The sequence below is a fragment of the Rana temporaria genome, chromosome 3, assembly GCF_905171775.1.
Source record: "Rana temporaria chromosome 3, aRanTem1.1, whole genome shotgun sequence".
NCBI lineage: Eukaryota > Metazoa > Chordata > Amphibia > Anura > Ranidae > Rana > Rana temporaria.
In genome coordinates, this window is record NC_053491.1 from 387,456,815 (window position 1) to 387,479,450 (window position 22,636).

Sequence of the window (22,636 nt, forward strand, 5' to 3'; positions counted from 1 at the left end):
CGCTCGCATGTTCTGCCTTGGCTCACGTCTCGGCCAGCCGCCTGCCTGTTTATCTCCTTGCCTTCCCTAGCGGAGTGATCTTCCTGCGCTCCCCACCCAGTAGTAGCTGGGGCCCGGAGAGTGAGACTTGACAGGCTGTGAGGGGGGCAGTGGCAGGCAGAGAGTTGCTGATTGCCGCCATTACTAGTAAAAAAATAAAATAAAAATATGTCTCCTGATTTCATTTAAAAAAATCTGGTCACCTTTAGGTTTTCATTGCTGTCTGTACCCCTAATAGAAAGCATTTCCCAACCCCCCCCATCTCTCTATTGAGGACAGCCAAAACGAAAAAACCCTTTTTGTGGGAGTGGGGAAGGATTAGAACTGGTGACAGATATTTTACTGCTGTCCATGTCTTCTCATACTGGTGACATTCGCTCCCCTTATTTCTTCTACAAGCATCAATGGGACAGGAAGTGAGGTCACAGACAGGAAATAAAAACAAACATTCTATTACAAAATAAAGAGAATAAAATGGACTAGAATTAGGCTTTAATTTATGCCTGATGAACCAGGTTGGTAAAATACAACTTCAATTGAAGACGACTAAACTCTAAAAGAGTTTAAAAAAAGCATTCCATAGACTCAGCTGTGTGCAGTTTCTTCAAAAACAACAAGCCAATGGTGTACAAATTGTATAATTCAGGAGCCAGTCAGTTCAAATTAGGAGCCTCTAAGCCAGGGATATGCAATTAGCAGACCTCCAGATGTTGCAAAACTACAAGTCCCATCATGCCTCTGCCTGTTAGTGTCTTGCTTTGACTCATGGGACTTGTAGTTCTGCAACAGCTAGGAGGTCCGCTAAATGCATATCCCTGCTCTAAGCAAATTGAAGAGCCAGGACACAAATTGTCAAAGCTTATCTGAATCCCAAACTTTTTGGTAGTTTTGGATAGAGTGATAACACGTTAGAACCCTCTGTCAGATTTGTATTGCCCCTGCTGGGGAGGTGGACTCTCTATCTGCCCTGATGGCCAATGTCACCAAGACTGACCGCATGGGAAAATCCAAAAGAGAACTAAGGGGCACGCCATTAAGCAAAGGACAATGGTTCTAGTAACAAATGCCCAAAAGGACATTTGCTTCAATCATAGGGGAAGATTCCCTTTCACTTCCTGTTGTGTCTATAAGACAGAAAGTGAAGAGAAATCTCCCTAATAGCACACAGGCAAAAGAAAACCTGACAGGTTTAAACTATTTCCTACGCCTTCTAAAATTTTAAATATTGAATTTAGAGAACATCTGGTGCACCAGCTTTCTGGTTCCAGGAATGTGACTGGCTCTTTGGTCAAACATACAAAGTCTGTATATTGATACAGGTAAAAATTTACATTGTTCAGAGTTTTCCTGTCTGCCTTGTGTTCGTTCTTTCAGAAAGGCCACACTGGCCAAAACGTTTGGCTGAATGTGTTAAGTCTCCTGTGGCTAGGTTGGAATTGTCATATAGCAACAGATGTTAACAAGATGTTTTATCTCATATTACAGTAGTGGCAGTTGAGACTGAGGAGGGGGGGACCGACAGATGCAGCATAAAAGGGTGTAAAGGTGGGTGTAGGAAAGGAGGAATAGGGGGTGAGCGAGTCGCAGATCAGAGTGAAGAATTAGCTTGTGGATTACAGAGATCCAAAGTGGATGAAGTGAAGACTTAACTGGGGTTCAGCCTATGTTACCTGCGCCATTTTCTTGGCTCCTGCCATGACGATCAGCTTCTAACCATTGGTATAAAACTACATGACAAACGAAAAAAAAATGGGATGGGTGAACAAAGAATGAGTATCCTAGAGGTGAGCAAACAAGCAAGGTTAGTAAGAAAGAAAATGTAAAAACATGAATATGCAAAGGAGGGAAAGAAGAAAGCAAAGAAAAATACAAATAACAAATAACAGCAATAAAAATACCATGGTGACATTTTAAGGTGGACCTTTCAGTGACTTTACAGGTCTGTAAATAAATGCCTGACATTTTACAATATACAGAAATGGCATCATTTTTCACAAAAGCTCCATCTTTGATCATTAAAAAGCCATGCTCGAGCTCCATGACTCAGTTTGCTGCAATCAAGAGGAAGCTTTTCCTCAGTCTCCTCTCTGCCAGTGATTAGACTGCAAAAGTAAAGTGGCTGTAATCTCACTTGGTGATTTTTCAGGCAATCCATAATGTTGTGTATGTGCCTTATTAAAAAAATGTCAGTCTATACTGAATTTCGTAGCGCCGCTCACATGACCAGCCGTCTCTCAATCTCACAGCTACAGTGGGAGGGGCTGAAAATCCTCCGCTGATGTCAGTTGAGAGGAGGAGAGGGGCGGCCAGTCACATGAGCTCCGAACAGCGCTCTGAAATATAGTATAGAATTTTTTTTTTTTTTTTTTAAATAAAGCAGATATACTGGGGCACACAGCATTACGGAACACAGGGGATTGCCTGAAAATTACAGTTGTTTCAGCAGGAGGGGAGGGGCAGACACTGGTACGAGCTGACAGGCAGGGAGGGAAGGGGGGAGAGGACAGAGGATAGCTGCGGATGACGGAGGCATGCAAAATTGACCACGGCGTCAGGGCTCAGCCGCCATGATAAATTGTGGTCAGTTAAAGGCGGGTAATTTCAGGCAATACAGGGGGCCAAAATTACATAGCACAATTGGAAAATCCGACAACAGACCATTGTCCACAGAGAATTTTAAAACCTGCCATCCAACATTTGTCCGTGGAAAATCCGACACCCAACAGGCTGTCAACACACAATTCCCGTCAAAGAATCGGATCGCGTGTACAAGACTATAGACTAGCTAGGCTCGTGTTCTGTAAACTTGGGCGCATTGCTCTGAAGAAGAAGTTTAACCCTGAAAACGCATTGGGTATTTTCTGTTTGTAGCTATGCATGCACTTTAACAAGAAATTAAATAAATAGCGGTTAGCAACCGGTCCGCACAAATGTGAAAATTATATATATATATATATATATATATATATATATATATATATATATATATATATATATATATATATATATATATTCCCAGTGCAGCTACCAACCACTGGAAAAATGGATAGCAGGATACAAAAAAAACACACAAAGGCAGCGCTCGATGGGAATAGCATTAAAGCTTTTATAGTCTTCAAGTAGGTAACCAAATAAATATTGCACTGGAGATAAAATCGATGTAGCTACATAAACTGTAAAAATGGTGCGAGTAATACCAAACGGTACCAAAAGCAGTCATAAAAACATGTAGCCAAGTATGATGCTGGTATAAAAATGTGTACAATGATACCACTGCTGAATCCAGATGAGGAGAGGTTAACATCAGTCCGTCGGCATGTAGATGTCCCATGAAGGCAACTATCACAACTCCCAGTGGATGGTTGTAGAATCCCAGGTTGATAGAGGGAAGTGCAACAGCCCTTGCGGGTGGCAGATGGTAAGGTCCCGCCGGCATGCAGATATGAAGGCACAGCAAAGGAGCCCTTCAGATGGACACGACAAGCCCCGCCGGTGTCTGTGACATTACTGGATCTCTGACAGAACTCCCTGAGGGGTCCAGAAGCCGGCGGAGAGGTGAGTACCAATCAAAAGAATTTTAATCGATCAAAAAGATTTTGATAGATCAAAAAAAATTAAAGATTAATCGATTAATTAAAAATTTGTACAGCCCTAAATATATATATATATATATATATATATATATATATATATATATATATATATATATATATATAAAAAAAAATAATAAAATAATAAACAAGGGAGAAGAAGACTTTAGTGAAATCATTTTGGATTTCACGATACAAAAGTTGTAGTAGACATGCTGAAAATTCCTGCCATAGATCAGCATAAGTGTTTTCATGTCCCACGGTAGGAATGCGAGAGAAATATGCGATACAATCTTAACAATGCAACCAACAAATATCGGATTATGACCTCGTCAAGAAGGAATCTTATCTGAGATGTAATTTTAGAAGCTCTCACTAATGGTGTTGGCTACTTTTTATAGCCGCGCTTAGTGCAATTACGTGGCGGTGATGGGCGAGTCGTGCCAACACGTGTACGAGGGAGCAAGGGTGAAAAAGTATAACTGTGTGCAAGAAGACAAATGGACAAAATTCAAGTACGGTAGCAGGGAATTAAAAGGGATGAAAAAAAAAAAAAAGGAGGCAAAAAGGTTAGGCGGCACATATGGGCAATCTAAACACAGCTGTCAGTAGCGGCTTAGTGATGGAAGAGTTGAATAATTCATTGTGAGAGTAACAGAAAACCGGGATCATGGGCTATTTTGAGCCGCTCTCTGTTGTGAGCTGCTACGCAGAAGTAGTGAATGAACCAATAACCTCATACAGCAGAAGAAAAACTGTCACATTCAGCAAAAAAGCAACCTGTGCAGAGCGGGTAGTAACCTACAGCACCACTCTTGGTCCATGAATGTGATAGAAAATCATATGTCCAATTGGGCACAGATAGGACATACTTACAGAAGAATAAAGTACATCTACATCCAAGATTCAAAATGTAATATATGTTGTAAAGCGCTGAGCAAACTGTTGGCGCTATATAAATCATGAATAGTAATTATTATTATTATATTGTGAGCACCTTTATACAGTACTGTTTTTATACCCATGTGGGGTATTTTTGTCTGTGAAAACTATTGAAATATATTACATTTATTCTATTGCAGCTTACAGACCTTAGATATGGTGGCTGCATTCGTTTTCTATATTTTAGGCTCATTCCATTTTCTCCAAGCACAAAAAATACATGCCGATACAGCCATAGATCCAGTGTCCTTGTAACCTTTCTTCCCAGTTCTCCTCTGTGGACTACAGAACTCCTTTCTACTATGATGGAAATGAGGACAGGGGAAGGCATTTATAGTTGAAACCAGAAGAGTAGCCTAGAGTACAGTGAGTGATGTCACCCTAGAACAGGTAGCATGTTATTGGAAGGATCACTAGGTGAATATAAAGAAAAAAAAAAAAATTGTGATTGCAGCCATAATAGCGAAGAACAGGTAAGCTGGAATAGTACACTAGTGGTTGTGTTACACTGCAGTCCCTGTGAAGGAAGCAGTGTCAATGTGCTGTAATGATGCAGTGCACCGTTTACTTTTCTTCAGTTTTATTTTTAATTTTTTTAAAGAAATTGCATCTTTCACCGTCATGCACAATGAGATGTCACACAGTGTAGTGCACTGCAACATGCAAAAAACAATCCACAGAGCCTGTAACCTATTGGAAAAGGGACTTTTCCACTTTTATGCTACCAAAAGAGTGCTGTGAGGTAAAGGGGACCAGAACATCAGAGTCTGCTTCTATTTAACAGGATATTGAAAAAGACTATTAGCCAGTCAAGGCCAAGCTGTACTACGATAGGGTGCCCATAAAGGCCTCCATAACAGCATTCAACGTTACGACCTTCTAAGACGGAAATAATGAGCACCTCAGATGGTAGAGCTCATTATTACAAAGGGAACTTTTCCAACTTTTTGAAAATCCTCCCTGCCAGGAGGGGTTGATAATCACTTTTTTTTTTTTACATAAGTGTCACTTAAGGAAAAAAAATGTATTGAAACCTTAACCACTCAATACCAGGCACTGGCGCCCAGTCAGGATAACTGAACCACCGCACGGCTGTCATTTTGCTATAGGCCAGGCGGGAAGTGGGCAACAATCAACTTCTCTTAGTTCCTCTCATTTGAAAGGTTAAATATACCCAAATCAATACCTCTACCCCTCAGCTCACCCCATCAGTATCCCCACGTATCACTGATTTACTAACAGACAGCCTGGTTGTCACCCCACTTCCTCAAACTGAATCTAAGACGGAGCTCTTAATATTTTCTCCCCCACGTCCCCCTTCCCCTGACTTCTCTCCCCACATGCCAGGGAAACCTTAGACTCTGAACTGTCCTTTCAGGCCCACATCCAATCCCTGTATAAAACATGCCGCCTTAGCCTCTGCAACAGTTCTAGAATACGCCCCTTTTTAACCAATGACACCCCCAAGCTCCCAATTCACTTCCTTGTTATCTCTGACAAACAACTGTAAAGCCACGAACACACGACCATTTTTAATGTCCTAGAAAAGACGACTTTTTCGACGTGATTCTTGTCAAGCCTGCCTTGCATACACACGATCGTAAAAAAAAAACTTGAGCAAAGCGTGGTGACGTACAACGCCATTATAAAAGAGGAAGTTCCATTCAGATGGCGCCACCCTTTGGGCTGCTTTTGCCGATTTTGTGTTAGTAAAAGTTTGGTGAGAGACAATTTGCGCTTTTTAGTCTTCGTGCTTTTCAGTCTGTTACAGCGTGACGAATGTGCCATCTCCAATACAAATGCTAGTTTTACCAGAACGAGTGCTCCCGTCTCATAACTTGCTTCTAAAAATTCCCCTTTTTTGTCGTTAAAGCCTATACACGACCGTTTTTTACGACGTGAAAAACGACAAGAAAAATTAGAGCATGCTCTAAAAATTGTAATGTCCATTTTTCATGGTCTGGAGCCTACACACGATCGTTTTTAATGACCATTTAAAAAAAATTGCATTTTTCACGTCATGAAAAACGGTTGTGTGTACGCGGCATTACTAACTCCTCATTTTATTACCTTTACATAGACTATCCCCCCTTCAGTCCATAATGAATGCCGCTGCAAGACTCATCCACTCGCTCAGTGTCCTCCACCCTTCTCTGCCAATCCCTCCACTGGTTTCCACTCACTCAACAAATAAAATTCAAAGTACTAACCATTTACAAAGCTAAAATACCAACCAAGCCACTCTTTAAGTCCTCCCAAGACCTCCTGCTCTCTAGCTCCCTGGTCACCTCCTCCCATGCTCGCCTCCAGGATTTCTCCAGAGCTTCTCCCATCCTTTGGAACTCCCTACCCGAATCTGTCCAACTGTCCTCTAATCTATCCATCTTTAGCCAATCCCTGAAAACCCTTCTCTTTAAAGAAGCCTATCCTACATTTAACTAATACACTGTTTTACTGTTTCCATCAGCTCATCCCCCACAGCCATTACCTTTTGCATCAATTGACTGTCCTTTTTAGATTGTAAGCTCTAATAATCATCCAAAAATGTTGGTATCGGAAACTCAGGACGCACTTGGCCGAAACCAAAATTAACGGTTCTTTAAAAATATATATTTTTATAAATAATTGTATCGTATTTAACTTTTTAAGATTATGAATTTAAATGAATATATATATATATTATATATATATATATATATATATATATATATATATATATATATATATATATATATATATATATTTTTTTTTTTTTTTTTTTTTTTTTATATTATCGGCCATTATTGGCACCTTTTGAAGCAGTGATAAAAATCCGCTTGCTGCATTTTTGGTTAAAACAAAATCAAAAACACACCAAAACCATACTATCCCATTGAAATGCATTAAAAATGCAGCAAGAATGCATCAAAAATGCACTCATGTTGTGTTTTTGATGCATTTTTTGAGTCACAAACCTATGAAAAAACACCATAAAACAAGATAAAATTGCATCAAAATTGCGGTTTTGGCAGCCATTATTGCCACTTTTTTCTTCTTTCGGCACATTCAAGAAGTAAACAACAACAAAACAAAACCTGACAGAACACTTGTGAGCTGATAACCTTCTGTGTTGCACTCTTATCAACTGTTCCCAGCTATATCCAAGGTCCACAAATCCCTCTCCTCTATGTAATAGAGCTGAGGAGAGGCGTTTTGTAGTCTCATGCTACATAGACAATCTTTTACCTCCATAGATACAGTCACGTGAGAAAGCAAGGTCGCCCTAAGAAAGGAAGTGTGTTGGCAGGTTCACAAGGTGAAAATTAAAAGGAAAAGTCCTGCAAAAAAAAAAACGAATGCAGCCACCACTAATAACTGTAAGCTGCCATATATTAGATTTTTGTTCTTGGGTTTTGATGTACTTTAAATTACACTTGCTGTGTCATATTTTCATATTTACCTTTTAGCAATCGTTCGTATCTCAGACAGTGAAAGTTTTTTGGGTTTAAATACTTTTCAACCCAACATTACCAGCATCCATCGAATGTTGGTGCTCAATAAATTTGTGCAAGGATGGAAATCTCCCCCCCTGCCCATCATTCTGAGGCGAAATCTGCCTGGGCATGGGAAATCAATTCAGTCCACCCAGTATGAGGATCTCCATCTCTGTCCCACCCTGTGCAGGTGCTGCTGTACATCTGTTATTCTAAAAAAGCTTTAGTCACGGTACGCTGTTATCGCCAAACTCCCGCCGTGCGTAGGAGACGGCCGTGCGGCTGACAAATGACTCGCAGCTGCGTTTGTTGGTTTAAATGCAACAGCACGCAGGTGAGGGGATCCAGCCGAGACAATCACATCAAAATAACAGGCCGTTACAAAAGGAGTTTCCTGCAAACATAGAACGTGGTTTCTGCTGGAAACGTTAACGGTTATGTTGCAGTTAATAGATATTTATGATTAAAATAACCCGGAAATTATTTACAATGCATTACCCACCTAATAATTCCAAGTACATAAAAAATAAATAAAAACGCATTTAGATTCTGTAGTTTGTTTTTAATTCTGTTTTTTAAATTACTGCCATCATATTTTTTTTTTCTTTACAGTTTCAAACTTATGAAAGCTGAATTATTACCACTTAAACCTACGCTACAGGCTAGCAGCAAATTAAACAGATGACTTACATATATGGGGGCAATTTCACCTCAGCACATCAGTGTGAAAGCAGCATTAGGCCCCTTTAACACTGTCAGTCCGACCCAATTGGACCCTCCATTCCTCTCTAAGGAGTGGCAGATATCTGTTTACAACTGCCTACCTGCAATCCGATCCGCAAAAAAATAAAAAAAAATAAATAAAAAAAATAAAAAGGGAGTAGAGTGGGCTGTGTCAGTGTCCGCTCTGCACAGAACTGCCATCCGCCCGCTCCGCTCATTGTGGCCCATGACCTGTTACCAAATCGCTTAAGTTAAGTGGCCCTCGCTCTTCAAAAGGTTGAACACCCCTGCTCTACTCTCTCCTCCTGTCAGCATGTTCTTTATCAGCAGGAGCACTGCAGTACAACAGATTGTGCCGCTTCTTCCTCTCCCACTTATAAAACTCTGATGTACAGGGACTGCAAGAGGCGGGTTATGGATCAAATCCAGGTCCTCACGCGGCCTTAAAAAAGTATTTTACATCTACCTGGGAGTTCAGATTAAACTGAGAAGGTTACATTTAAATAAGGGAGGCTTCGTGTACACTAGTTTCTGATGAAGGTAAAATTAGATCTGGAAAATGAAGTGAGAAAAGCAACTAAACACCGACTTTCAGGTACAACTTTGTGCACATCTGCAACTGTCACTCTGTTTCAAATGCAGATAGGGCCGAACAACAACTGGCAATGTACAAAACAGTCATCACCCTCCTGAACCCACTGCCAGCGTGCCTTGGCAGTGCCCGATGCAGGAGTAGAGACCAATGATTCAGCGCTGCAATCCTGGCCCACACACACACAACCAATCATGTTGCTCTGTCTACCCGTCGACAAGCCATTGCAATCTTATGGAGGTTAGGGAAAACCAGCCATGAACAGCTAAATGGTGTACACATCAACCAGGCAACAACCAACATGAACACCTGAGGAAGGATCCTCCCAGTCTGTATGGTAGAAGACAAAAAACTCAGGACTCTGTGTGTGGTCATGGGTTTGGGTAAGTATTTGGGACTTTTAGATTGGGCTTTTGAGAAAAATAAATAAAAAATAATTGCTGGGAGAATTTTGAAAATAAATAAAATAAAAAACACACACACACACACACACACACACAGTCCCTAAAATACTGATCTGTTTGTGCCTTTTTTTCAAATAATTATTTAAAAAGGAACTAAAAAGCAATCAAGAAAAAAAGATTACGCCATAAGCTACTATGGAAAATTAATACATGAACGTCCTATGCCAAATTCAGTTATGAGGTCTAAAAAGGCAAAAAACGCCACAGTTCACCCTCAGGAACCATACCAATTCCACGCAAAGTGGAACTTGTTGTATCCAAGAACCAGCAGATGCAAGGGTTGAGTGCTGGGAGAATTGAATTGAGAATTGAATTATATCTGAGAAGACCTTCACCTATCCAGGTCACGGTGTCGCTAGTAGTCACATTCAACAGGGCTTGTTCTCTAAAACCAAAGAGCGATTGCTACTTCTTCGGCTCCAATGAGTGTCTGAAACATACTCCGCCATTTTTACACCCATATGCAACTCAGTCACCTTCATCCACTCACACTAGTGTCATGTATACCCCCATAAGGTTCTTGGGCAATTAATATCTGCCCTGACACCATAGTAAAAGGATTAGAGGATATGTAGTTCGTTAAGGCAAGTACTGCTTACCTATGGTTTGAATTTGGCTGATCCAGCAAGAGTGCGCTTTCAATGGGATATTTAACAGGAACAAAAGGCCACAAATAAGTGAAGTTGGGGGATAGAGCCGCGGTGACGGTATAGCCGCGCTATTTGTAGCGCCGCTATACCGTCGTATTTACCGCGATATTTGGGCGCTAGCGGTGAGGTTTTAACCCCCGCTAGCGGCCGAAAAAAAATACCGCTGCGGGCGGTATTACCGCAGTTTTCCATTGATTTCAATGGGAAGGCGCGGTATAGGAGCGGTGAACACACCGCAGTAAAGATGCGGCTAGCAGGACTTTTGGAGCGCTCCTGCAAGCGCACCGCTTCAGTGTGAAAGCCTTCGGGCTTTCACATTGAAGACTACAGGGCAGGTTTTTTTCATGCGGTATAGCAGCGCTATTTTTAGCGATGTACCGCATGAAAAACGCCTCAATGTGAAAGGGGCCTTAATGGTTAGGTTCACACTTAAGCACAACACATCTCATGACAGGAGTCCGGTGTGTCCCCATTCACCATTTCAGTCTGAATGTTTGGCTGAATTCGGACCAGAAGACGCACAGGACTCCTGTGCAATTTGTACCGGAGATGTGTGAACCAACTCCAGAGAGCAGGTCACAATCTCCTGCAACCTGCATACAATTCGCAATAGTGTGAACCCAGCCTAAGGATACCCCCCTCTTTCTCTCTCTCATTTAAAACATTGCAGTTAAAAAAGCACATATTTTTTTTTTATATGCTTACTTTCAGTAAGCAACGTGTATTTGAAGCTGCTCAGAAATGGGACTAATCCAGAAGTCAAATCCCTAACATGCACGCCCCTCACACTTCTTGCATGCCATAGTACGCTCTCTTCTTGAAGTGTGCATGTGTTGGCCCAGCTTCTTCTTCACTAACCTTCCTACATAAACTGGGGGAGGAGTGAAGGGGATCACTATAGAGGAGCCATTGTCAGCCAGGGTTCCTTTAGAGCAGGGTTCTCCGAACTTTTGAAACCAAGGGCCAGTTTATTGTCCTTCAGACTTTAGGAGGGCTGGATTGTGGCCAGCGGGGGTAAAAAATTTCCCTGGCCCAGCATTGCTGAGAGTAAATATGGCCTCAGAGTTTGCAGTCAGTAGGATAAGGAGTAGTACCCCTATTAGTAGGAGTAATTGTATGCCATCATTGGTATCAGTGAAAGAAATTGTGCCCCCTTGTTGGCGTCAGTGGGAAGAATGGTGCCTCATATCAGTGGGAGGAATAAAGCCCCAAGGGCTGGATAAAGGCTAGCAAAGGGCCACATCTGGCCCTCGGGCCGCAGTTTGGAGACCCCTGCTTTAGAGGTTGCTATAGGTTCCTTGCACTGTGGCTTGTTGACCCCCCATCTGAGTGACAGCTCCAAGCTTGCTGGGGTTGCCGACATCACATCCAAGATGGCGGCACCCTGGACCAGTCTCAGGGCTTTTGGAGGTCTAAACAAGGAGGCATTTACAGGTAAAAAAAGCATTAAGGGTGCATATAATATTATAGGAAGATTTTTGTTGAAATTAATGGTCTGACAACAGGATCTCCAAGATGGCAATAAATGGCAAGGTTGGTTCCCAGCACTCATCAGAACTGAGGAAGCTACTTGGATGAAAGGAAAAAACATTTCCAGCATTACAGAACAAGTCGAGTTTAGTGTGTCTAACTTACTAGTTCTACTCCTTTATATTAATATTCCATATCTCCTGATTAGCAGTAGTGAGAGACCATAACAGCATGATCTTTATCTGCCAACCTTGGAGCAGGACTTTCTATTAAGAATTTTAATTGAATATTTAACATTTCCATGCTGAATTCCTGCAGGTTATCTCCACAGTGGAAGTAGGTCAACCAAGACGCCTGCAGAAAAACTAACAAGTTTGTTCCTCTAATCTGGTGCTTAATTTTTAATTTTAAAAGAAAGTTTGATTAAAAATTCCCTGTGTACCAAAGCATTTCCTTTTTCCAGTTATGCACGTTAGATATATAAAGGCCGATTACATTTAAAAAAAAAAATTGAGCAAGTTGCTTCTCCAGTAATGATGCATGTGCAAATTCAACAGGTGGGAGAGGCTGCAGTAACTTATGGCTCGTACACACGATCCAAAAAAAAGTGTACGAAAATGAAATTTTTCGAAGCGAACGTACAGTAATCTGATTGTAGTACTCAGCTTCTGAGAGTCGATCACGACAATTCATCCGATACTATTCCCAAGGGACAAGCACCAACATTTTTCTCGTATGATACCAGAACGTACGATTTTCGTTTAACCAGTAAAGTTGTCGTTCGAAAATACTATAGAAATATACTGCAACACATTACATTACTTGCAATTTTTTTATGTTGTTGTACGAGAATTTGTTACTTTAGTAAACTTAAATTTTCGATGAGACTAGCAACGAAAAAAAAAAAACACGATCTTCTGTATGATTTTCGGGTCAAGCATACGGACCATTACTTTGTATACTGTAGTGGCATGAAAGTTGAAGCGACGAACCAATGAGCACTGTGGGGGGACCCAAATGCTCCAGAAGAATACCATTTTTTGCTGAAGCATCACCAAGGGTCACCATCTATTTCCTTGACCGAGATGCAAACCCAGAGGTGACACATTCATCTAAATGCTGGTGCTTGGGCATTTCCTGGCTCCATTCACAAATGTCCAACATAGATCAGTCCCTAATGCAGCCTCTCCCCTTGTGATGTAATACAAAGTTAAAATGTTGCGGTATGATCACTAGTAAGAGACTGAGGAAATTCCTCCACCTGCCTGCAGCAGACTGATGACATCTCAGCTTAGACAAAGTCACTGGACTGAATGATAAAAGGTTACGTTTTTCTGAAAAAGGATACCGTTGCTGCATAAAATGTCAGGAATTCATGCAGACCTGGAAAGGTACTGTAAAGTTCGCTTTAATATAATTTATTCAAGAGTACCTACTGTTTTAATAGTCTAACTTGGTGTTAAAGTGTTTTATGATGTCACTTTCTATGTATAAATTGAACGAGGCAATTACATAAACCACAAAGACATATCGTATAAAAAAGGTATCCCTAGGGCAGTGATGCCTAACATTGGCACCTCAGATATTTTGGAACTACATTTCCCATGATGCTCATGCACTCTGCAGTGTAAGTGAGCATCATGGGAAATGTAGTTCCAAAACATCTGGGGTGCCAAGGTTTGCCATCACTGCCCTAGGGCAATATGCTATTCCCAAGGCAGTCACTGCATTCCTCAGTGTACACCCACCCATATTGATCAGTAAACACCCCCATACACACAAACTCCTCCATACAGATCAGCAAAAAAAACACACACACACACACACACACACACACACACACACACACACACACACACACAATACAGATAAGTAAACACCACTTGTACAGATCATAGTTCTGTAATGTCTTATGTGGGTTGACCGCCGCAGACAATGCCAGCTTTGCTACCCCTGCCAGGCAAGCGGATGAAAATCACTTTTGTTCAGCGGGACCATTAATGGTAGCCCCTTGCTGAGGCTCAGAATTGGTTTTATTACCCTCTCTCTCTCATTTTTCCAAGATAAGGTCAAATTAACTCAGCAAGAGGGAAGAGCACGATATTACATTTAAAATAACAGAATGCAATTTGTATGCAAATATCTAGGGACAAAAAAAAAAAAAAAAAAAAAAAGGCGGCTGTTAATGTCTGAGACTGTGTTTAAAGGGAAAAGGTCTTGAAAGAAAGAAGCCCAAGGTGGATGCTGCCATTCTCCATTTTAGGGCAGTGCAACAGAACCTACACATCATAACTGCTTGGAAATTAGTATGCAGCTCAGGGACCAAAACCTTTATGTGGATTCAGCACAACAAGGCTCCTTACGATTGCTGTACAAGTGCGTTCCTACATGTGTACAGCCATGATTCGGTTTGGGTAAGGGCAGTGTGCACAGCAAGCTTGACTGCAAGGCATAAAAAAAACAAAAACACACACAGGGTTGAGCCGCTGTCTTACCGCCTCCTGATAGGTCAACTGAACACTCACATGCAGGGCTGTACCCATACCATGGCCTCAATTATTTTTTTTATTTTTATTTTTTAACATGTAGCTGTATTTTTCTTGCCACTTCCATAACCCTCCACCAAAGAAGAACCCAAAATAAATTCTACTCCTGATGACTGCAGCAATACCACATGTGTATGTTTGATATTTGTACCCTCAGTACGGCCCACAAGCAATGGTGCGCATTTTGCTTTTTTTATGCCAATAAAAACACCAACACTGATACTCACTTAAAGATTTTTTTTTAACCATACCTAAAATATACTGACCCTAACCTAGATCTAGCCATTTTTTTTCTTTGTTATTTCTTTTTACACACACTTTTGATAGATCACTGTGATAGCCAATCAGAGGCTCTCACATTGATTGGGAAATCGGGCTTTCCAGGTTCCAAATAGTTAGTATGGAACCTGGGGCTCTCAGCGACAGCCCAGTCCCTGTGCTTCATAGATGACCCACTTCATGTGGCCTCACAGATGACCCACTTCAGTGAGACCACATATACATGTATATGATAAAGCCGAGTTCCATGTTTATTGTCAATTTAAATAGTTTGTTGGACCAAACAAACTATTTCCCTTACTAACTGTTGAAGCGTTTGTAAGCGCTGTATACAAATTACATGTAGCTTCAGTTACATACAGTACTGAGACTTCCAGTCTCACATCCGAAGCAATATAGAGTTGGTCTGAGCGGCCATTTTAATATTTGCATGGTGTGGTAGTACAGTCATTCAAACAAAAACAAAAAACCCATGTACTTTAAAGTTGTTCTAAAGTAAGTGTTTTTACCTTAATGCATTCGCTCTACCTCAAACACTTACCTGCTTCCTCTCAGGAGAGTCCTCGGCACTGCGCTAGCTGAGGGGGCACCTGGAGGAAAGAAGGGGCACAGAGCATCGGTGGGAGTCTCCAGTAGGGTGACCATGTGTCCCGGATTGCCCCGGGACAGTCCCGCATTTTGCAGGCGTGTCCCGGGAACCTTCAGTCCAGGACAATACAGTGTCCCGGAATGAAACTGACACTGAAACGGTCTTGTTTCCCAGCCATGGGGGGTTCGCCCTGCCAAATGCTCTGCAATGCACTGCACCTAACCAGGGCGCAGTAAAAGCTGGTTGTTAAGGAGTGGGGCTGGGAAGGTGGCGTCCTTAACAACTGATGAGTCATCAGCCGTCTATGAGCTTTACCGCTGACAGCTGGATAATAATAATAATAATAATAATAATATAAAAAAACATGCGCCGTTGGGTCCCCCTCCCCTAGTCCATTCCAGACCCTTTGGGGGGGGGGGGGGTTTCCAGATTCTGATAACACCCCCTGCCTGCATGCCACCACAGCCACCGGCCAGGGTAATATGGGGACAAGGTGCTTTGGGGTGGGGGGGGGGCAGAGCCCGAAGGGTCTGGTACGGACTGGGGGGGGGGACCCCACTATGTTTTTATTTTCAATAGTCGGGTGCCAGAAATTGCAACCGTGAGTCAACTTAAATGTGATTGGACTCTTTTTTCCTTTAGAAATTAAATTTTTGCTGCAGCATGTTCTATACATGGTACAGATGCGCCACTTTACAGGCAGACTAAGGGGACCCCCCAGGCACTATATTTAGAGGAATTGTTAATTTTTATTGTTGCACTTGAAGCATAAATATAATCTTCTGAAAAAACTATAATTTTTAAAAACATTGTCCCCCAAGGCAGTACCCACTTGCAATTACTTGCATATAAGCCTTTAAAATTGGCAAAGAAAAAAAAAAAAAAGGATCAAAAATCATAATTTTTTTGGTGAAGGAGGGGGGTGTCCCTGAATGGCAGTTTGGAAATGTGGTCACCCTAGTCTCCAGAAGAGCAGGTGAGGGGCTGCACAGAGAAGGCAAGTATAACATCTTTATTTTATCCAAAAATAAAACACTTTAACATCATTTAAAACTTCCCGCCAACAATCTCTTGAACAGTCTTTTTGCTGCACACGGGACTCCTGCAACCAACACATACAGTGTAGAGCATGGTGCACCATCTGGTACTCACGTGTCGCATGCTTTAGTAATAAAAGACACATATGGCATGATTATTTGCTCATAAATACATAGTAGAAGGCACGAGCCCAGCTGTAGCCATACATCCACAGACAGAGCTACTATATTGAACTTCAATATGAACTGCGGTCAGTTAAATGAAACGGACAAGTCAATGTAAATAGTAGGAACAGGCTCCCCTGGCTTCTCCTGCCTCAAGAGTTGGTGTGTGGTCAATGGATCACAAATGATAATTTTCTCAAAATGCCAGAACAAGCCAAAGCAAGCGATTTTTATGTTCTCCTCGTGTCAGAGGTGTGTAAACAGGTCCATAGCAATCAGGTTCTTCCATTTCATAATCTGTAAAGGAAACCCGAATTCAGCCATCGATGTACAGTACCTGATGCTCCCAATAAAAGATAAATGTTCCCATGACGCAGATTTTTCATGTTTTCTACCCTCTTTGGTTGAGTCTACAGTGCTTCCATTATTCCTGCATGTGGCAGCCAGGGGGTTTAAAAATACCAGAGAAACAGAGAGTTTAGCCACATAAATACCAGACCTAAACATGACATTATCTCTAAAACACTTCCAAAGAAGTGCGACTTGGTCTAATATAACTTTAAAAGAGGCTCGTGGACAGAGAGGATGGAATCAAAAGAAAAAAAAAACGTTCACTTTGGGCTGATTTGGCATGCGATTGACATGTCAAATCGTCAGCTATTGCCAGCAACAGCGTCGTCTGAATCAGTGCAACGCCACACCGATTCCCAAAAGTAGTCCCCGCACAACTTTTGGCGATTTCGGGGGCAATTTCAATAGACATCTGTGCAGGAACCCGCACAGATGTCTCCGAAATCATTCCCGAAATCAGACTGACATGTGGGTATGAAATTGTTCAGCTGAACTGGCATGATTTCTAACACTCAGTCAGTGTGAAGTAGATCCATGACTTGATGCTTCTGCCACCAGGAGCAAAAGGAAAGTGCACAGCTCAATGTACACCAGTGTTTCTCAACTCCAGTCCTCAAGTCGCCCCAACGGGTCATGTTTTCAGGCTTTCCATTATTTTGCACAGGTGATTTATCAGTTTCACTGCCTTAGTAATTACAACAGCCTTTTCATCTGAGGGAAATCCTGAAAACATGACCTGTCGGGGCGCCTCGAGGACTGGAGTTGAGAAACGCTGGTGTACGCTACAACCTCAATGAGCAACAACGACATGCCCAGCATTACCACTTGGAGTGGGTCGCATGCTCCTCCATACCCAGAAGTACTAAGCATTTCCTTTGGTTCCCAGTGACTGAAAACAGTAATGGAAAGACAAGTATGAGGAGGGCAAAGCACAGGCTTGCTTTAACACTTACCTTACCAAGACTAATGCCCCGTACACACCATCACTTTATGTGATGAAAAAAAACAACATTTTCTGTGAAGTAAAAAACGACGTTTTTGAAACTTCAATTTTCAAAGACGAAGTTGCCTACACACCATCGTTTTTCTCACAATGTTCTAGCAAAGCGAGGTTACGTTCCACCACGTTTTTCCATTGAAGCTCGCTTCATAAGTAGCTTCTGGGCATGCGCGGATGAAAAAACGTCGTTTTAAACGACGTTTTTGCTACACACGGTCAATTTTTGTGAAGTAAAAGTTGACGTTTTGAAAAACGACACATAAAATTGAAGCATGCTTCAATTTTTTTTGGTCGTTTTTTAGAAGACATAAAACGACGTTTTCCCCCACACACGGTCAATTAAAGTGACATTTTTAAAAACGTCATTTTTTTTCATCACATAAAACGACCGTGTGTACGCGGCATAATAGTTACTGCTAGAAGATTTTAGGTTGAGTATGGTCTAAAAATTGGCACACTAGTAGCCAATTTCTGCTACATTTTCTCAAGATTTACTCTTCTCCTCACCCCCAGAGTCCATCCTGTACCTTCAAAGTGCTAAGCCCCAATGAAGAGATTATATTTCTGGCCCTCAAAATGCATTGGAAACATATGGAATGTGCTGGCTTGTTTATGGCAATATATTTTTTATTTAGACTCAACTTTGGGTGTTGGTGCTCCTCTTGTCCTTCTGGCTACATCCAAAGTGTCTTGGTAGAACCTTCTGTTAGCCCCTGTTCACATTGGGCAGTTTTGGCATGTCAACTTGTGGCCTATTGCTGTCAACAGCACTGTCCGAAACGGTGCAACGCCAACTTTGCAGCGTCACACCGACTCCCAAAAGTAGTCCTTGCACTTCTTTTGGCAAAGCGCAGGAACCCGCACATATGTCCATCAAATCGCCCCCAAAGTAGGACTGAAATCGTGCGAGTTAATTTCAAACTGGCCCTCAGTGTGAACCTGGGCAAAGTGTGAGCTGTTCACCCAGAGTTCAAACACAACAATACACCAAACTTCACATAAATCTACAGGAAAGAACCTCATGGTAGGAAGCAGGACCACCAATCCACATTTTATTTCTGTCTGTAACCATACTGGGCAGATTCACCCTCTATTTGTCCTGGTATTCTTTGGCAGTGGGGAAAAAAATGAAATAAATATCACAGAAAAGCTCCAAAATTGTAAAATGATCGCCAGAACAAGAAGGGATACGCCTTCAAAAGGGGACACCTGTTGAATTGACAACTGTCTAAAATGCCAAAGATTCTGAGATTTTCTTTCCTGCAACCAGGGTTGCAGTAAATAGGAAGAAAAAAAAAAGAAAAAAAAAAAAGAAATTGATCGATTTGACCGACTGTGTGGTTGATGGAGGAATCCCTCCTGTGGCGCTATTGTGTTCCTCTGGGGGGCGGGGGGGGCACAGGCAGCCATCCTTGCCAGCAGAACATAATCTCATTACTGCTAGCGGCTTCTAAAAATCCAAGAAAGATAGATAGACTTGGGTACAATCAGCCTGCCCATAGATGGATCGAATCTCAGTCAGTCCCTGCTAAACGGGCTAGAATTCGATCCATCTACAGGCATCTTAAGGCCCCTTTCACACTGGGGCGGGAGCGGTGGTGGCGGTAAAGTGCCGCCATTTTTAGCGGCGCTTTACCGCTAATTTTGCGGCGCTATTCGGCCGAAAGGGCTAAAAACCACCGCTAAGCGCCTCTGCAGAGGCGCTTTGCCGGCGGTATAGCCGCGGTGTCCCATTGTTTTCAATGGGCAGGAGTGGTATACACACCGCTCCAAAGATGAGGCTAGCATGATTTTTTTTCACGTGCTCCAGTGTGAAACTCTTCGGGGCTTTCACACTGGAGAAACAGCAGCCGCTGTTTCAGGACGGTTTGCAGGCACTATTTTTAGCGCAATAACACCGGCAAACCACCCCAGTGTGAAAGGGCTCCAAGTGATATGTGGTTAAGAGCATCTAGTAAAGAAAATTGTCATCTCACTGTTTAAAACATTTATTGAACACGAGTGTCAGATAAAGCCAATGCGTTTCAGAAGGAGGATTCCCCTTCCTCAAGGCTTAAGTAGTGATTCTGTGATAATCTCAGGATGAAACTTTATAAGGAGCCACAATAGAGACTGCACTGAAGCCGAGTGTAACCTAATCAAGGAGAGGGCAGCGGATTCAAAATCTTGGGAATGGCAACATCCTAGAACCCAAACTAGGTATATACAGTCTGTACTTCAACAAGTCTGTCTGCTTACCTGATCTCCATGTGTCCATTAGAGGCTGACCCTGCTCTGGTTCCCCTTTTTATCACTTCCTCTTCCTGTATGGCTCCACCCTAGTCCATCCCAGGAAGCCTATATTAACCTTTGCTCTACAGGTCTGCAGTGCTGTTCAACAGTGTTCCTATGCTTAGTTCCTGTCTGCAGTATAGTTGCTAGTTCCTGTTTGCAGAGTGCTTCGTTCATCTTCCGTGTACCGTTTTGGCTTGTTTCCGACTTCCTTGTCTGCCTGTGCCCTTGACTATTTGCATGTCCCACGGTTACCCTTGTCTGACTGTTGCCCTGACCTCGGCTTGCCCATCACCACTGTTTGTCCTGCTGACTGCTTCCCCTTTCTCCCTGCGGAGTGTGACTTGAGGAATCTCGGGGATGCGACCTGGACCCAGTTGCGGCCAAGACCATCCTTACCATCAAAGGCTCTGGTGAATACAAAACTGGGTCTTAGACTCCGCGCCGTGGGTGATCTTAGGTTCACGCTTCGTCTCTGCTAGCAGTAGTCGGTCATAGGATTCACCACCCTGTGGTCCATCCCTGACCCCAACGGGGTGCACTTGTCACCTGGCTACGTGTGACCTGACACAGGTTCAGCTCCTTTAAGGGGGAATAATATTAATGCTCATCCCCTACAGGTCCAGAACATATCTATCCATCAGTTCCTTAAAACTGTCAAAGCAAGTCATTCTCCGCACTTTGCAAATGTTTCACTGACTTTATCGAGACTCCAGGGCATTGTGTCCCCAATGGAACACAGACAGCAAAAATCAGACAGGGGCTTTAGCCCTTCCTCCAAAAATATTCAAAAAAAGTATTGCTTATTCATCTGTTTCACCGTTTTTTTTTTTTTTTTAGTGAACACACAACTGCATCAATGGTGGTTTTAATATCTGCGTGGAGTTGAGTTTTAATTTGTTGTGACTGTCTGCAATGCAGCAATGTGTTCTTTAGAGGTGTCCTCTGCTCTCTGCAGAGCCTCAAGTGCGGGCTTGCCAGGACGACGCATCTTGCTTTTCATAATGCAGAGAGACACAAACACCGGGTCACAGGCAGACATGATGCTGATGCATTCAAGCAGCCCAATGTAACCTGTAATTGTAAACTAAAGTGGAATGCAAACATTGCAGCGCTGGAGTAAAAAGGACAAACATCCGAGACTGACAGCAGCAAACAGCAAGAGTCTCCCGAGGTCATAACACAACTTGGAAATGTTGCATGGAGGAATATTTGCCAAGACACCGGTGGATGTAAAAAAACTTTCACTGCCGGTGAGAATGTAAAGTAAGCTGATCATGTCTATGCAGTATTAAAGGTCAACTCCGCCATTTGTGCCACCCATATTTAAATGTAGGTCAAGCCAGAAACCTAATTTTCTAGTTTTGAATAGAGTGGGGAAGGCTAGAAACCCTGTCAGCTTTTACTGCCATTGGAGACTACATTAGAGAGATTTACTCTCACTTCCTGTCCACCTGACAACAGTTTCATTGGGCCGCAGTGAGGGAAATCTTACATTTAAAAAGGTTCCAGCCTACTCTACTAAAGAAAAACATTTTTATTTCTGTCTGGCAATAGGTCCAGAGGACAGAAAATGATGAAAGCTCCCAATAGCAGTAAATACCTAAAAAGTGTTACCCAACAAAAATATTGTATCTGACGACTTTTAATAAAAATGACACTTACCTGATCAGGGAATCCTGCAATGTCCTTACCAAAGCAGATTCTTTAAATCGGCTTCGAGTTCAGGCGCCGGCATCACTAGCAAGGGAAACAGGAAGTGAAGCCTTGTGACTTCATAGCATATTTACTAATGTGCGTGTGAGACGCGTTTCCCCTTTTGAATGGTCCCATTATTTTCTGGGACCTGTGATGTGTCCCAGAAAACTGGGAGGGGGTGAACTTCTGGCTCAGTTCGCCACTATCAAAACCAGGTACCCACTTCCCCCAAAAAAGTGCCAAATGTGGCAGTGGAGGGTGCAAACAAGTGGAGCATCCCTTTTTGGGAGGAGCTCTGCTTTACATTCCCGGCTTTTTTTTTTTACAACAATACCGGATGATCCTGCCATGAGGATTCTTGCTCACACACTTTCTGTTATGGGGCGACAACTGTCTTGCCAGTGTGTTCTAATGTTGTCATGTAAAACCAAGTCCCTACTTCAAGCCACCGTGCCAACACACATTGCTTGGCATGGTCCACTGTTGTAATCAGAAAGCTGGTCCAGAGCAATGATGTGCAGCAGGAGTCCAATTAGGAGACAGGGACAGAGTGTTGTCACCTAACAGAAAGACAGGAAGTGTCTGGCATTTTTTTGATTTACAAATAAAAGTGAGATATTCAGCTACATTCCATTTAAAGCCCAACAGAACGCTCAGTTTTCTTCAAAGCAGCCACAACCTAAAAAGAAAGGTCTGCCCCCTGCCAGTATGCTTCGGAGAAGGACCTTTGCTCTGTATATGGTCTCTCTGCAGAGGT

The 22,636-nt window shown here is 42.4% G+C and overlaps 1 protein-coding gene across 3 annotated transcripts in view; it reads right to left on the bottom strand.

Moving 5' to 3' along the window:
* Positions 1-22,636, bottom strand: part of DENND5B (DENN domain containing 5B) — a 160,031-nt gene that overhangs the window by 109,367 nt on the left and 28,028 nt on the right. For 2 of the 3 annotated variants that reach the window (XM_040345751.1, XM_040345749.1), the window contains exon 2: positions 1,710-1,766. The exons of the other annotated variant lie outside the window; for it this stretch is intronic. In XM_040345751.1, the coding sequence (XP_040201685.1) occupies positions 1,710-1,766 (57 nt within the window). The remainder of the gene's footprint in view (positions 1-1,709; positions 1,767-22,636) is intronic. 3 annotated transcript variants of the gene reach the window in all.